This window comes from Vidua macroura, chromosome 6 (assembly GCF_024509145.1).
Source record: "Vidua macroura isolate BioBank_ID:100142 chromosome 6, ASM2450914v1, whole genome shotgun sequence".
NCBI classification, from domain to species: domain Eukaryota; kingdom Metazoa; phylum Chordata; class Aves; order Passeriformes; family Viduidae; genus Vidua; species Vidua macroura.
The window spans coordinates 51,657,722-51,675,847 of NC_071576.1; the positions used below are offsets into that span (position 1 = coordinate 51,657,722).

General features: G+C 38.6%; 1 protein-coding gene across 3 annotated transcripts in view; it reads left to right on the forward strand.

The window, feature by feature from the left end:
- Nucleotides 1-18,126, forward strand: part of TUB (TUB bipartite transcription factor) — a 90,098-nt gene that overhangs the window by 13,070 nt on the left and 58,902 nt on the right. For all 3 annotated transcript variants that reach the window (XM_053979594.1, XM_053979595.1, XM_053979596.1), the window contains exons 2-3: nt 15,698-15,749; nt 17,086-17,248. In XM_053979594.1, coding sequence (XP_053835569.1) covers nt 15,698-15,749; nt 17,086-17,248 — 215 coding nt within the window. The remainder of the gene's footprint in view (nt 1-15,697; nt 15,750-17,085; nt 17,249-18,126) is intronic.

The window sequence follows — 18,126 nt, forward strand, 5'->3', positions numbered from 1 at the left end:
AATGGTCCTAGGATCCATATGAAGACTAGGATCCCTGCATTTCAGATAGCAGAATTCCTATAGCTGTCCTTCATAATGTTCCCTATGTGGATTCTCATTGCTCTAGTCATATTATGGAGCTGAGCCCCAAAACATCCTCTGACAGAGAAACTGCTTAAAGCCTTTACCTCTATCCAGCCACCATCTTAATTACAAAATCTGTTGGATTTAGAAATATTAACCCTCTTTAATTTTAGTTGAAATTAATCAACTGAAGAAATTATTATAGGCATTACAAATGCATAAATCTTTCTTCGTTACAAAACCGGGCAAAACCTCTTATACGAATTGTCAGTGAAAGAATTTGAAGTTTGAGTACTCTGGTCTAATTTTATTATACAGGTCCCACAGAAATGAAAATTTTTCCTGAAACTTCCAGAGGTTCCCTGCCTTCTACAAAATGTGACGTTAACATACATGTTTCATGGGAGATAGATAACTTAATCCGTCTCTGACAAAGACCCAAATATTTTGAATTTAATTTTAGTTGTATGGTATGATCTACTTCCTGTTCTAGGAAATCAGCAACCAAGCTGATAATCACATATTTCTGCTCACATTTTACCCTTTTTAACTGAAAATATTTAATAGGAGGGAAGTACCAGGCTTACAAGTGTGTCCAGAGATAAGGCTGTGCATGGCACATCAGCCCCCAGTGGAGACTCCTTTTGCTGTAATTGTTGCTAACAGGCATCATACTAGGTGAAGTGGAATAATTAAAATGGCAACTTCAGCCAGGTATTAAAAAGATATGAAAAGGGTGGTGGAAGCCCTTTCCTGTAATGTTTTGCTACGGATGTCACAGCACCTGAACAGCTCTTTGTTCAATAAAAATGCATTACATCTTATTCTGCCAAGCCTTTGCTTCGCAAATTTAAACACAAGACAGCCTCCTGGCAAGATTTGTATGTTTTTGCTGTGCCTTTCATATCCACAAAAGGTGTTGGTAAACTTTTCTGTGCAGTTTGTCAACACAACCTTTCTTTAGCAGTTAATCTGATCTACTTCAGCTGTGATCTGCTTAGTTACATTTTTAAATGGCACATGGGAGCAAATTAAATTAGGCTTGTTTTCTTTGTTGAAAAATGGAAAGCACAAAATCCAAGACTTGTAATATTTTGAATTACCTCAGGACCTGTTTCTGTCACGCTTAAACAAATCTGCTACAAGGGCATGGCTGCATCAGGGGTAGCTCTCTAAAGCTGTACCGGTTTAGAAATCAGAAATTGAAGTGCATTTAAACAGATTTTTTTTATTATTTTATGATCAAAACATTTGGGATGGGAAACAATTTGTACTTTTTTTGAATACATGAAGAGTGACGTTTGCTAAATTCTACATTCTGGTTATCCTTTCTATCTTGAAGCTTTTTTATTAAGTTGTAACCACATAGGAAGCAGTACTTGTCACAGTATAATTGCATATTGGAGATTTGTGTAAGTTCCATACCTTGAATCCACAAGCTGAAGTTCAAAGTGATACTATAGTTCATCTTCCTTTAAAAAACAAGGGAATAACACAAAACCACCCCCAAAAGTACCCAAACCCAGTGATACCCAATTATGCTCAAACATCTGAATTATGTTTTAAAGAGGAGAATTTGTCTGTTCTATGCAGTGTGTAGAGTCAATAGGTTTTTCCTATGTTATTTCTTATCCCTGTCTTTGTGTGGGTTGATAACATGTCTGAATCTTAGAGAATGAAGAAGAAAAAGACAAGCAAAACAGATTTTGTGTTAATTGGTCAGTGAACTGCAGTATCTGTATCTAGCATGAAAGCAGCCATTGGAATTGCAGATTTGGCTATCCATTTTGTTTCTAGGAACCGACAAATGTACAATTTGCAATGCTATGTAATTATGATCTGATTCTAGAGTACTGTAATTTCTACCAGTATCTAGAAATATATAATTTTAGCATAAATTTTCAGTAGAGAATGTGCAGGGATTAGTGGCACAACCTTAATGAGAATTACACTGCTTAATTCCTTGGATATGATGCTGGTATTGTGTCCTTTATCTATTTTGAGAGGTCATATTATACTGAAAATCTGTAGCAGTACATGAACAGCAAAGGATACTTGTGGCTTTGTGTGAGAGCTGTCCATCAGTTTATAGAACCTCCCTTTTGCTTAGCCACTGGCACATGGTGAAGGGAAAAATGGATGCTTAAGTAAAAACAGTTTAAAAAATAGTAGATTGGATAAATGCTGACATCTTTTTTATCTAGTTCTTTTGGATATTTTGTTACAGTCACGAATGACAGCTTCTTGCCAGTTTAAGAAAAACAAATACTTAGAATTGATGCAGCTTTTTAAATCTAATTATCTTATGTGTGCTTTATTTCAAAGACAAGGTTACTCTTTTTTTCATGTAATGTATTTGTGCAAATCGTAGGAGTTTTCAAAGTAACAATAAAAAGCATCTTAGTGTCTTTCTTTTTTATTATTCCTCCTTGGTTACTGTTTGATGGCACTGGTGAATATTTGACAAGGAGTTTGGAAAGCAAAGATAAAAATGAATGATTGTTTTATCAGCCATTTATTCTGGTGTTTAACATTCTGTGTGCTATAAGCTTTTATTGTGCAAATACTTAGCCATTTGAGCAGGTCTAGATGGCAATATTTATGTCCAGTATTAATAAGTGATGTTAGTCAGTTCAGGATCAGAACCCTAAAACTTAGGTGGTGCATATATCAAACCCTGTTTTCAATCTGATTCAAATGAAGTAAAAATGATTTTCCAGAGTCGGAAATGCCTTGCCTGGGGGACTGACTTTGCTCTCAAGCAGTACCACACAGACTATTCATGTGACAGTGTTTTAAAGCCCAGAACAATAATTTGAAAAAGGTAGTTGCAGTTAGAAATATGAATTAGTTGGGTCATGATCATTAGCTCTTAATTTTTCAGTAATTTGGTAACTGTGTCAGCTATGAGCTGCATACTGCAGAGGAGATTTTCAGCTGGAGATCCAAAACTTTTTGGGGACATGGATTCCACATTCTCTGAAGCTGTGAGTCTGGATGCTATCTTGACTCCTCTACCACAGCCTTTCTCAAAAGTCTCATTTCTTGCTGGCAGCACACATTTTTGCATGTTGTATACATCTCACAGAGCAGAACTGTGTGTCCTTAAAGGAATTGCTATATCAATTAATTGCCCAACACTGAAAGAATCCAGCATTTGAGTCATACCAGTTAACGATGATCATTTTACACTGTAGTAGAAAAAAAAGTAGTAGTTTTCCAATTTTTGTTTTTTATATATATACACATATATCTATGCATATATACTTAAATATGAGGAAATAATGTCTTGTCTGGTTTCTCTTGAGACATCAAGCTGGATAGAGCAGATAATGTATCACTTTTCTCAAGCTATCACACTCCTTAATAATGAAATGCTTTTAAAATATTTTTCCATTTATACATCACTGCAGCAAGGCATTTCACTTAGCTTTTTTACATTACCACACAATGTACTATGAAGTGTTTTCACTTAGCTTTTTGTAGCACCACACAATGTACTGTGAAGTGTTGAGAGAATAATCCAGAGTAATTATTAGACTAAGTGATAATTTCATTGGAGGTAGTTAAGGAGAACCAGATGAAGATGATTGCCAGATATAACAAAAATGGTCACAGGGTAGTCATAAAGAAGTATAGTTGGGATTCTGATAATTCATAGTGAAAATGGAACTAAAAATACTACAATAACATATACCTGACCTGTTTTAAATTTGACTAATTTATTTGAAATACTTCAAGCTGATGTGCTAAACTAGGTGTATAAATTCAAATTGGTGAGCATGGTTAATGTTTATGAAAACCAAAGATGATTGAATTTTATGCAATATACATATTTTATTATGCTACAAAAAGAGGTGTGTTGCATAAGAATACTGAGACAGTTACTTGATGTGACACTTCCAAGTACTTTAAGTGTAGTGAGTGCATTTTGCTATTAAAATGGCTATATTTTCTTCAATTTGAAACAGATAAAGCATGCCAGCATATTTGGGGTTAAATTAAGTATAGCCAGAGTATGTAAATATGGGTTGAATGGGACAAGTTAGGCTTTTTTCCCTAAATGTGTCAAAACGTACTACTTGTTCCTTTTCCTATTACATCCTATGACATGTGACTGTATAGTATTATCCCATGTTATGTTTTTCTCCCCCTGTTTATTTTCTCTCTACAGTTATTTTTACTAGAGAAAGCAAACTCCCTTGACTGGGAGTTACATACAGATGTAGAGAAAAACATTTAATGTAACGAAAGGAAAGAAAAGCTGAAGTGCATTCCAATAGGGTTGGAAGGGGCCTTTAAAGGACTCACTGGAAAACAGAGCTAGAAAATTTGCTTTCAGTGTACACAAACAGTGTGGGTTCACAGCTGCAGCAAACCCTGTGTTGTAAAGTTTTTCTGCTGCTTCTTAGGTCTTGAGAATAGATTCCATTTACCACACTTGGTTGCACTCAGAAGCAAAGAAAAGGGATTAGCTTAGTTTTGAAGTAGACAACAATGTTCTTCAGGTTGTTTCCTCACAGGATCATCTTCACACAGGGAACTGATAAATTGGAAGATTAAATATGTAACTTGTTTTGAAATTATCTTTGAATGCCATAGACATCACTGGGATTGAATACCTGTGTCTCACTAAAGGGGAGGAAAATCACCATCCCAGCCTTATTTTTGCTATAGTTTTCTAGGATTCATTAAAATCTGAGAAAGAGTCTCTTTCTGTGCAGGCACTGTGTATACACATTGTGAAAACAATCCTCTGTCTTCAGGAGCTTATAATTAAAAACTCCAGCCTGGAGGGATTTATACATATGCATCTTTTTATACAATGTGAAGATAGTGGCAACTTTCTCATGAGATTGAATTCATGGTTTTGGGGATTCAGGGCCCAAGAATGAAGATCAGGCTGTATGGAATACCTCATCTGTATAGAGTGCTGTTAGAAATAATGACTTAGTTTTCATTGTAGGGAACAAAATAGAGACCAAATGGTGTTTGCTACTTTTGATAGCTATCAACATCTTGCCAGTCTTGAAATCCATATCCATGTACTTATCCATGAGATCTGACAAACTCATTTTCCTCTCACAATGTTGTCCAGGATTGTCAGTATTTGCTACTAGTATAGAAGGTAATACAGAGAAAGAAGTCAAACCAAAATGAAAAATCTGCTTTCCTCAGTTCCAACAAAAGAGTACTAGGTTGGATTATAAAGATAGTATGTGTGTGGGGGGAAAGTGACAAAATATTTTGTTTCACAGTTAGTATTTATCATGAAATGACATGTCTTCCCTTAGAAACTCTATTCCATAGAAACTGTAAAACCACCTGTAAAAAGGAAAAGGGAGCTTGGCTGTTTCAATTCACTAGCATCTATCAGAGTTACAATTATTTCTGTATTTTTGTTCAGTTTTGATTGTTAGAGCAGCAAAGGTAAACTAGATAATCTCTTTCAACTTCATGTTTTCAATAAATGGATAGCTTGATTTTACAATTTCTTTAAAAATACAGTAAATACAACTCCATCTTTTTTGTAAACACATGCACAGGCAGTGGGATCCGTTAATACTTTGCTGCATGAGTGAATTACCTCAAATATAATCCATTTCAGCAGCAGCATGTTTGATCTACAAATTCATGCCTGTGTTTGCACTCCTGCTGCAGAGAGAAGCCTCACTGAACACCTGCAGCAGTGACCCTATCGCTGGCATCAGTGTTTTGTTTGTTAAACACTTCACAATTATGTTATTATTTAAAAGGCCACCATTGTTTCTAGGTTAATTACTGTACCTGTGAGACTTCATTCTTGCTTCACAAAGGTGTTTCCAAGAGGAGTTAAGACTTGTTTGTTACTCTCATTTTACAGGTGTCTTGGAAGGTTGTACTTTTTGATGTACAATAGGCCCAGTAGCTGCCAAGTGGACAAACCCATGTTTCATAGAGCATGTATAGGACAGGGAGGGAAGGGAGCCAGCAGTCATCTTGTGCAAGTTTTCTCTTCATCACAGTGGCTTACAGTGTTTTCCACATCAAAAAAGCTGTTCTGGGTGATGCCTTTTACCTAGTCAGCAGTAATGGAATGGGAGAATCATTGTGGCCAGGCAGAGAACTCTTGCTCTGCAGTGTGTGTATGTGTAAGTGCAGTCTCCTTATCCAGACAATGCTTTTCCCTAGTTTCTGCTCATTTAATTTACTGTTTGTTGTGGTTGGGTGCTTTGTACATTAAGGGGTTTGGTTTGTTTGTGCATATATTTTACTGTTTTAACAGCTGAGATTGGTGGGGTTTTGGTACTGAGAGAGAAACCTGGCTGCTCGGGCTGGATCTTTCCAGTGGCTGGCAGCGATGTGTTTTTGATAAAGGCACTTCCTGAAAGTTGTGTCATTTGTCATCTGGATCCATCTGCATTGCAGGTAGTGTATCTCCAGGTCACAGCGGGTTTTTTTTTTTTTTTTCCTTTCCAATTTACTCCTGTTCAGGTACTTCTTGTCAAACTACTTTAAATGCAATTTTAGCATAGATCACCCAAAGGCTATTGTGTTTTACTGCTCCATCATTCATGTTTATTAAATTCACTTGTCTCTTTTGGGACATAGATTCCTTCTCTTATGTTGTGTTCAGAGTTTGTGTTTATTGAAGGAGGGCGAGAAATAACCCAGCTCTTCCAGTAGGTGATATTTTCATTACCTGCATTTTACTGCCACATATGCTGTCTTGTTCTGTTCTGTGTAATTGCAGAGAATGAATCTGTACAAATATTAGTTCAACTAATCTTTCCAGGGCAGTAGTTGCAGCTCTGTAGTTCAGTTATTTAAAACATGCAATGTGCTGTAGGGAATAGTTTTGCTTTTCATCTCACTGTATTTTTTCCTGGCTGCTTATCATCCTCACTGAAAGCTGTCAGCCTAGGCATTTCAGATCCTAAACTGTAGTTTCTTTTTTCTACGACTACAGTTTTGTTCTGATTTTACTCAAAGCTGGATCTCATTACTTCAAAGCATATCTGAAGTATCTGCAGAGCTCCTGTTGTTCCCTTCAGCACTGAGAATCTCTTGGGTTATTTGCTCAAGAATGGTCAGTGTTTGTTTTTATATATCCTCTAATACATCTGCATCTAACAATTGCAATACAATAGATCTAACAATATATTTTACCTGACTCTGATGGGTTTTTCAAAAACTTAGTCTAAGTAGAACATTTAGAAGATTTGATTTCTACAATTGCTGTTGGTTTCATATACCAACATGTTGGTTTCATATACCCCTAAGGTTGTAACAATTGGAGATCTAGTTTGATGAACTGTTCTAATTAAAACAGACCAAAATGCTGTTATGGAATCATAAAATGGTTTGGGTCAGAAGGGACCTTAAAGATCATCTTATTCCAACTCCCCTGCCATGGGTAGGGACACTTTCCACTAGACCAGGTTGCTTAAAGCTTCATCCAGCCTTGCCTTGAGCACTGCCAGGGATGGGGCATGTGCAGTTTCTCTGGGCAGCCTCTGCCAGTGCCTCACCACCCAAACAGTAAAAATGTTTTTCCTAATATCCCATCTAAATTGACTCTCTCTCTGTTTGAAGCCATTCTCGTTTCCTGTACTACATGCCCTTGTAAAATGTCCCTCTCCATTGTTCTTGTAGCTCCCTTCAGGCACTGGAATGCCACAAAAAGGTCTCCCCTGAACCTTCTCTTCTCCAGGCTGAACAACTCCAACTCCCTTAGCCTTTCCTTATAGGAGGGTGCTTCATTTCTCTGATCCTCTTTTTGGCCTTCATCTGGACTTGCTCCCACAGGTCCATATGCTTCTTATGTTGTGGGCCGCCGAGCTGGACACAGGTGGGGTCTCAGGAGTGCTGAAGAGAGTGGGAGAATCCCACTCTCCCATCCCAATCTCCCATTCCCTCACCCTGCTGTCCATGCTGCTTTTGATGCAGCGAGGACATGTTTGGCTTTCTGGGATGAGAGCTCACATGGCTGGGTCCTGTTGAGCTTCTCATCAACCATCACCCTCAAGTCCTTTCCTTAGGGCTGCTCAATCCCTCCTCCTCCCAGCCTGTGCTTGTGCCCTGACCCAGCTGCAGGATCTTGGACTTGGCCTTGTTTAACTTCATGAGGTTCACACCGTGCCACCTCTCCAGCCTGTCAGGGTCCCTCAGGATGGCATCCCTTCCCTCCAGTGTGTCACCACACCACACAAATTGTTGGCAAATTTACTAAGGGTGTCCTTGATCTCATTGTCCATGTCAGCAACAGCTGCACTAGTCCCAGTACTGACTCCTGGGAATGCCACTCCTGACTGGTCTCTGCTTGGACACCAAGCCATTGACCATGACTCTTTGAGTGTTACCATCAAGCCAGTTCCTCATCCACTGAGGGCTCCATCTGTTAAATCCACTGCCATTTAGAGACAAGAATGTTGTGCAAGACTGTGTCAAATGCTTTGCAAAAGTTCAGGTAGATGATATTTGTGTCTCTTCCCTCATCCACCAGTGCTGTAGCCCTGTCACAGCAGGCCACCAGATATTTCAGGCAGGATCTGCCCTTACTGTCACAATGTTTGCTGTCACCAATCATCTCCTCATTTTCCATGTGCCTGAGTTCAATAGGAACTTCCCTGGACTGCCACATCATCTCAAGTGTGATGGGTGGTGGCTTAGCTACTCCTTTTGCCAGTTCCCTCAGGACCTACAGATGCATCTCATCAGATGCCATGGACTCCTGCACCTCCAGGTGCCTGAGACGGTCTTAAACCTGGCTTTCTCCTATGGAGAGCAGTTCTTCATTCTCCTAGTCCCTGCCTTTCCCTTCTGCACTCAAGCTGTGTGGCTGGAGCACTTGCTAGTGAAGTCTGAGTCAGAGAAGTCACTGAGTACATCAGCCCTCTCCATGTCCCAGGTAACCAGGTCTCCCATTTCCTTCTGGAGAGACACATATTTTCTCTTGTCTTCCTTTACTTGGCAATGTACTTTCAGAAGCTTGTGTTGCTGTCCTTGACATCTCTGGCCAGATTTAATTCTATCAGGGCTTTAGCTTTCCCAACCTGATCTCTGGCGATTGTGTGGCCATGCTGAGGATTTGGCTGGAGTTAATCTTAACAATTATCTACGTGGAATTAAGAAAAAAAAATATTAATGTGTTCCTGTTGTTACATTTGCTCTCAGTTAATCTGCAGAACCGTTGCCAAACATAATGAGTGTCATAAATCTTAATGTACAAAGGACATTTAGATAAACCTTACTGGAGCAAATAGTATCAACAACCTTTCAGGAAGGTCTCATTAATTTGCTGATTTTTAAACTAGTTTGCCATTCAGGATTTGAGAGAAAATAAAGTATTTGGTTCTGTAATTATTTGTGCAACTGCAAATGCAGTCTGCTATCAACCATCTGCCCTGCAGGCATTACTTTCAGTGCCATTTGGATCATCAAAACAGTGTATGATCCTCTGCATCTTCTGTTTTGTGGCTGGCTTGGTGCTGATACTTCTCTTACAAATATCTGTTTCATGTTTCTGCCTTTTTTCCTTATCCTTTTCCTTTATTATTTTCAGTCTTCTTAAGGGTCTTCTGCACAGGCAGAAGAGGTGATGCTGTACTCTTGGACTGGCATGCTTTTATTTATTAAGTGAGATTGACAGTGAAACACTTTATTCTTCTGAAGCTTTGCCTAAAGAAATGCAATTTCCATTTCTGCAGGAGTTCCTGGTGTCTGTATTTTCCTGGTCAGTTCAGTGGTGACTGAGAGGTGGCCTGTAAGAGTAGGTAATTGCCCTCTCTGTCCTCTGAACATGGCATGGGAGAAATCCAAGCACTGCTGTTGCTGATCTTTGCAGTAGAAGGGCAAAATAATTTTCAATGTCCTTGGTTTGTTCCTCAATATCCAGACTTCTGCTGGCTTAGGTGGCCCAGCAAAGCAGTCACTTATTTTACTATAAAGAGAAGACTGCAGGTTTTACTCTAAATGAGGTGACTGAGCAGCTGCTTTAGGGTCAGAAAGCCTTAATGATTCCTAGCATGAGGAGAGTCCTTTTAGAGTGCTTTGTAAGTCTTTGATTAGCCTATGTGCCTGATACAATAATGTTCTCCCAAGTGGCTTCTGGTGTGCTCAGTTTGTGGGGCAGCAGAACTTGTTTTATGTAGGGACTTGCAGGTGTGGGGATTTCTGCTGACTTCACTGCTTAGGAGTTGGTTGAATTTCACTTGTTTGAAGACCCTAATTGTGTGCCATTCCCCCCGGAGCATGACTTCAGCCTGCAGGTCCCTAACCCTGTTAATGGTCTTTTACAGTAGCATTACATCACTGCTGCGGGAAAGCTCATTCTTAAGGACTTAACAGTAACATTATTGAGAGCAGTTGGGCTTTATGAAACTACAGAGACTTTACAGAAATTAAGAGAAATGTAATTGGGTGGATATGACAGATTGTATCCAGTCAGCCAAGTGCTATCTCTTTACAGGAATTTTATTTCCTGTGTTTTTGGAGACTATAATGTTCAAATGGCACATTACACCCATTCTTGTTCTTTGGAGTCTGTTGTGCTCTTAAGGATCCCATAACCCGTTTGTCTTGACACAGCAACATAGCAGCTTTCTTCACAGCAGGAGTGCATGGAAAATATCTGAGTGATCTTGAAGATTAGTCTGGTATGGTGTAATATTTTTTCTTTCTATCTGGCTTGATCATCCATTGTTTTTGAATTGCAGCTCACAATATGGCAGAAGAAACTCAAGATGAAAATACCCCCTTTAATTTTCCATTTGCTTCTGGTTCAGTGTTCTAAATGGGAGGAACGATTTCTTATCCAATTCTTCGTCTTTTTATAATGTGAACTGTTTGTTTCAGGAATTTTCTCTGTATATGTATATTCATTTTGCTTGTGCAAAGGTCCCTGATTTCACACAGAGTTTTTGGGTGATACTATTAGTAATATATTATAAAGCAACAAAAAGAGAAAATGCAAGGGTGACACTTCTTAAACAATATGTTAAAGTTGAGTGGTAGTATGAGTCTGCTTGTTTGACCAGCTGTACTTTTTGGTGCAGTTAGTGCTGGCCTGCAGAGATGTGTTGGGTGAGATTTTGGACCTTTGTCCTTGTAAAAAAATTATTTTAATGGAAAATGTTCCTGTATGAAGCAGTGTCAGGAAGGAAAAAAAGCATTGCCTTGTTCATCAGGCAGAAGCAATAGAATTGCTTTACTGTGGCAGATTTTTCTTTTTTAAAAAAACCCTTAAATAAAATCAGTGACTACATGCATTTTGGGCATTCTAATTAGAAACATTTCTTCTTAATTGTTTTTTCTTGCAATGGTTTCATGAAATACAAGCAGTTTGCATTTTCAAAGAGCAAAGGCGAAGTACTTGCTGTGAAAAGTGTTATTTGAATTAAGTATTTTCAGATTTTACTTTAACTTAAATCACCCCATGTGGAATTACAGTAAAAATGTAGCAAGATGCTGACTTACAGAATCTTCTGCCTTCATCTCAGCAGTAAAGTGTGGAGCTTTCTGTGATCATGAAGTTCCATCTTTAAAACCTGACTAGTCTTGGGTTTCTCTCAAAATGGTTTTTAAGGAATAGAGATTATAAAAAGCTTAGAATACTAAAATTCTTTCATATGTTTTCATCTTTGTTATGACATGCTTTAGTAAGTACTGTATGACAGTACTTTAGTAAGCCTGGCTTGCTATAAATTGAATTTAATGTTGAAAATGTTTCTGCAAAATAGATTTTGTGTCTTAAAAGGGTGGTATGAAAAAATAATACTTTGACTAAAATGTGATTTTACTTTTAATGTTTTTCCCTGTAAAAAATCGGAGTTGAGATGTTTGAATTAAATGCCGTAATTTAAATTTTAAAATAATGCTATCTAAAGATAATACTTAAATTTCTGTAGGCCTTGGTCCAGGAAACTGATAGGAATCTTTGCAATAGGTAGCTATAGGCTTGACTTCTTAAACCCAGCACTAGTAACTTCTAAATGGGTGGACTGTTCAAGTTCTGTATAGAAGGATGGTTTTTTCCTGAATCTGTAAGGAAATATATCCAAGCTCTGATTTGTCAGCTGAATTTGGACTAGACTATTACTGCAGAGCTGAAAGGCTGTTTACAATATTATGTATAGTGCAAAATTGCTTTTTGTTTTAAGTGGGCCAGAGCCATAGCCAAGATGCCAGGCAGATGCATGATCCTTGATCTAATAGGAGTAAAAATTAATCTTACTGGATCTTCAGGATACTTCAGCGTGCTGAGCAGATTGCGAATATGTATGCATGCTCTTCAATAATTGAATTTTCATTAATTATAAAGTTATATTGCTCTATTAAATCTGACTGAGTTTCATGCTGCTCCTGGGATTTTCTAGCATCACATCAAACATGTAGGCAGAATTGTTCTAACAGCCTCTCTCTCTCTCTCTCTCTCTCTCTCTCTCTCTCTCTCTCTCTCTCTCTCTCTCTCTCTCTCTCTGAGATTATTTCCTGCCATTTTTCAGACAGTTTTTCTGCTGTACTGGGCCTTTAGTTTCTGACCATCCCAGTTATTTGGACCAGAGTGCAACAAAAAAACTAGGCAGGACAGGCTGAGTCCTCACTATGTTAACAACCCTTCCAGAGGGATGAGCAATTGATTCCTGCTCTTTTGAGGAAGGGCAAAGGCTGTGCTTCTGCTCACATGCTTTTTTGTTTTCCAAAGAAATAAAAGACAGAAATTCAGAACTGATTTCAGCTCTTGGACCCTGGAGCATCCAAGAGAATGCCAGATGTTGTGCTGAGATGATCTGCTAAATCGTTTTGCAAGGACTCACTGAAGCATGAGAAAAAGGGTCAGTGGCACTTACACACTTCATCTCAGAGTCCTCTGCAGATGTTTTTCAAGGCAGCAGGAGTGAGGGCCTGATGGAATTGCTATGGAAACAGCTTATATTATTTATTTATTACTTATTTATGCATGCATATATTCAAACCCTGACTTCCCTTAATGGCATATCTTGGAAGTCACCCAGTTTCAGGAGACTTTGTTCATTGGAAATTGGGGAATGTGAAATGTTGGCTGCTGGTCAGCAACTCCAAGGTCTAGCAGTTCTGCAGAAAACACTGACAAAGTGCAGTCTGAAAGTGGAGGGATTGTTGTTGTAACAGAATATATAGGCTAAATTGAACCCACCCCTTTTGTATTTGGAGTTGCATAAGTGTTATTAGACATCAGGAAAGGACAGAACTGCAGCTTTCCAGTGATACTGGAACTGAGTAACTGTTAAAATTGAATTGGTGGTAATAAGGCCTTTTTTAACATTATCCTGTGAATGATTCAGAGGAGTGGTGGGGGCAAGGCATTCTCGTACCTGTCCAGCATCCTGGAGGGAGAGAGGATTGTTGAAGCAACCATATTCTACTGAATCTTGCTGTCAGTGAAAAAAGCTGGAATTCAGTTTTATTTGTTGAATGTTAAATGCAAGGCTTGTCATTAATGCATGCCTAAAAAAGGTTGTGGAAAACTACTCAGAACTTTATAAAATATGAAGTGGGATAAGGAAGGAGCTGGAAGCTCCTTGGAAGATGACCATGGAAGATGACAATGTCATCTGGTTTTCAAGGTATGCTGCTCTCGGTCTCAGCTTTGATTGCATCTATTCAGAATCTTAAAAAAAAAAAAGTCTTGCTGTAAGTAGGGCAATGTGGAGAGGTGTTTTAGCATTGCAACATCCATAGTTTTTGGATGGAGTTTTGGTTTTTTTTGGCAGTCCTCTGGTGTATCTGATAGTTGTTTTGCATTCCTGGAATGCTGAATGCAAATCACACCATTCTCTGACCGGGGTTTGCTGTTTGGTGTTATTTAAACTGCCATGTTTACCATGCTACAGCTAGGCATTAAGAGACATCAAGAAGCTGTGCCTGAACCTGAATTTGCCTTGTTGTGGCTTCCCACGCAGGCACAGGACGTTTTCCTGTCCCCTTGCTCCATGCAATGTGTCATGCCAGGACATGGATGCTAGGATGGTGTATGCATTGTTGCCTCTGCAGTTCTTGGGGTCTCTGTTAGCATCATTGCATGGTTTTGGCTTTTTTTCAAGCATTGTCTAAAATGAGGAGGATTTGTTCAGACCATTGAGCCTGAAACTTTACAGTTAGGCATCTTTTACTCAATTGTTTGGCCAAAAAATCTCCATTAGGGTAGTTCTACTTTCTGGCAGTGCAGCTAATACTGCTGCAGTCGTAGTGAAACACTCTTCTGCAAACCTGATATTGTATACCATAAAGGAATGTGTGTCTTCCTTTTATAACTTCTGTCATTTATAAAATGAAGAATGCTTGGTGTAAAGCAGGATATTTTTATAACTGTGAGGGTTTTTTTTTTCTTTAATCTTTTTTGTGGACTATGGGTAATGCATTACTTCTACAAGAGATAGTAATTTCATACCTGAGGTACTTGAACAGCATAGTTTTAATCTGTGGAACATCAACCTTTTGTAGCATATAACCTAAGAAAAATTGTAAAAGGCTGATGCTACCAGAAATATTTAATTGTAGGTCTTTGATAATGCTGGCATTGGAAAGAGGGCATTCTGAATGTCTTTATTAGCAACAGCTAACTGTCTAACTGTACTACAGTATTACTGTCTCCTAAAGACTGTGAATTAATACATGAGATTCACATTTTTTATACAATTTTCATTGCAATACTCTTGGTTTGTATGTAGGTCAGAACCCAGGTAGGTTTGTCCTGGATCTTTTTTTTTTTTGCTCTTTTGGATTGTTAGGAGTGATATAAGAGAAGGGGCTAACATTTTATAAAAGTGTATTGTAGGAGAAAATGAATTTTCCTTGTAAGAGGCTATTGTTTTTGTTCTATAGCACTATTTTCCTTGTAGGTGACCTATTACTGTTTAAAAGATTCAATTATCTATGTTCAATGTTTAACTATAGTGTTCTTACAATAGAGACCTTTGTTCTCCAGAAAAATAAAGCCTAGTCAATAGTTTGCTAAAGTACTTTGCAAAAATAGCTTTTTGATTTCAATGCCAGTCTTCAATATCTAATTAATGAAAATGATTGAATTCACAGGAGCTAATCTCCCAACAAGCAACAATTAGCAGAGAGAAATATGGCACTGAGCAATGTTGCTTGTCTTGTCTACCTCTAAACGTTGAAGTGTGTGGCAATAAGTGTGACTTCTCAGATATTCAGGAATAAATTATGGTTCTCGGTGTGCAAAAATTAGGTGGTTAATTTTCCTACCAGAATTTTAAATACTACTGAGTTGCTAAGCAGTTCACTTACACTTCACCCTTTTTCTAGGCTTTATATGCAAATTTTCAATTTCAGTGCTCTATGCATTGATGTTTTGCATTGGAAGAGAGTGGAAAAGAAACCAAGCTGTAGACAGTGAATATTGCATTTCTTTTTGAGCTGTCTGATTATATATTTCTGTTGCAGTTTGTGTGAGCCAGAGTTTTGCAATTTTTTGTGGACTGGCTTTAAATCCTCTGAAGTCAAGTTTTTTCAGTTAGGGCAGGCAGACTTCCATGGAACATAGTAGGAGTTTTATATGGATAACTGCTGTGAGAGTTTCGTCTACTGGATGCTATTAGGTGTTGTTCTCAGTGATAAATTTGTTCCAATTATGTACTCTTTGTCTTTGCAGTGTTCTGGATGATGAGGGGAGCAGCCTGCGTCAGCAGAAGCTTGACAGACAGGTAGGATTTTGGAGGAGGACCTTCCTGCTCCCTAAATTCTGAATCCTGGAGTAATGAAAACACTGATAAGTGATAGAAAATTGCATCCTCTGATTGGGGGATGCAGAAGAGAGATCTGTGGAGGCTGAAGTTAACTCACAAGTCTAACTTTCACTAAAATTTGTCTTCTGACTGTGGTTTGAGTGATTCCCACTGCCTTGGACTCATTTTAAGCTGTTGTACAATGTATTTGTTACCCCATTGATGAAGCAGTCACACCAGCCAACAGAGGTTAACCACAAAGTTTTCATTCAGTGGATTTAGCTCTTGTGGCTGTAACTTAGTGGCACTATGTGCTGTGTTGTCTGTTTTCTGACTGCATTCCTACATGACTTGTACAAGGGAGTCAGAACATGAAATCTGAGGGAATTGTGTCATCAAGCTTTAATGGGAGTTGAGGTTTCTGATTTTACTTTGATTTCTGTGGTCCCCTTCTCAAAAAATGTTGCCATTTTTATAGTTAAACCTTGTGAGTTTAATTTTATCCTTTTCTATTGCCACTATTTAATCAGCCTGCATGTCTACCAGCATCTCATTTTCAAATTCAAGTACTATTTATGCTATAATCCTGTACTTAATTCTGATTATGGTGGAGTCATGTTGAGGTGTTAACACAACTTAGTGAGCTGAAAGAGTTCACTCCATTTCTGTTCCTCAGTTTTATTGCATCTCCTTCCTATAAGCTAAAATATCACTGTACAGAAGCAAGGAAAAGGTAAGGTAATAGATAAGTAAAATTAACAGTTCAGTTCTCTGAGGCTGTGGAAGAGGGCTCAAGTAAGGTCCCTATGGTGCCACTGGATGCCAAAAGTTTTGGTTTTCAGCAGGTCTAGCTGAGAAATTTAAGTATTTAATTAAAGTTCATCTATTATAGCTGTTAAATTAGTCTCTTGTCCAGTATTATCAGTCGATTCTAGTTTGCAATTACCTGCTTTTAATTTACAGAAACTGAAATTGGCATCTCTGCCTCATGCCCTTGCTTACCCTCCCATTGCTTCATAGCCAGCATTCTCACACTTGTTTTCCCAAGGGTTATTTCCAAGCAAGCTCTGACAGCTGGTGGCCTGCTCAGAAAGATGTATTTTAATTATTTGCTGTTTTCAGCAGAAGGTGTTTCAGCAGTGGGTTGGTTGTGGTTTTGTGGAAAGATTTCCTGTAACCCAACATCCCAATCTCCCTCCTGCCAACTGCCGCCACTGCGGAGCCAGGGAAGGGGTAAAGCTGACCATTGTTTTCCATCCTAGGTTGCTGCTGTTTGGAGTGCAGTAACAGATGCTTTTCTCTGTCTTTTCTCCAGAGAGCACTGCTGGAACAGAAGCAGAAAAAGAAGCGCCAGGAGCCACTGATGGTTCAGTCCAATGTGGACAGCCGGGCAAGGACGCGCAGGACGAAACATTCGGAGGAGCAGGCCCCGCTGGTTGAATCCTATCTCAACAGCAATAGCAGCACCATATATCATGGTACAGAATGCCACCTCCTGCAGGTGTATTTGCTGAGAGTCTTAGTGTGGTGCTCATTTTATGCTCAGTAGAACAAAGGCTCTTGTTTTGCGTGTTTTAGTAAATCATTGATATCCTTCACTTGTGTTTGGGGATAAAACCATCAGAATTTGCAATTGTAGCCTAACGGGAGGGAGCAAGGTACCTAGCTGCCATTTCAGTGCTGAATTGGGAAAGAGACAGCTTGTCCCTTCTGCTGTGACTATTTAAGTTTATTCAGCCTTGCTTCCTGCTAAGTAAAGCTGATGGGTTCCACTCTGAATGTTCCTCTGCATGTAATTTTACTTAAACTTGACAGAGGTAATGATAAATTTGAAACCTATTAACTAAGTTCAGCTAGGATTGAATATAGTAATTTCACAGATTCTGTGTTTCTGCAAAGTCCATTAAAACAGGTAGAGAAGAACATTTCAAACTTGTACAATGTCTCCACTTTCTCATTAAAGATTGCAGGATCCAGTAGGGATAGAGTCACTTAATGTGTCACACCCACAGGGGGAAAAAAATTTATAATGCCATTTATTTTCAAAGACCTTAATAATCAGAAATAAATCCTAAGAAAACCAGGCATTATTTAGTTCTGTCCTCATATTGCCCATGCTTTTTGGCCCTCTAAAGATGGTATGGGCATACACTTCCTCAGGATTTCCTGGGTAGCTTGGGTAATCCTTGTCCAGAATTTGACTCTTGTAGATATCATTCCAGGTTGATAACACCGCCAAGATATATAGAGAGCAGTAATTTTCCAGTTTTCTTGTTTTGCACATCATTTAAGTTGAATGTAATTCATAAGGGATTGATAAGCTTCAATAGCAAAAGGCTTCCTTCCCTGACTATTG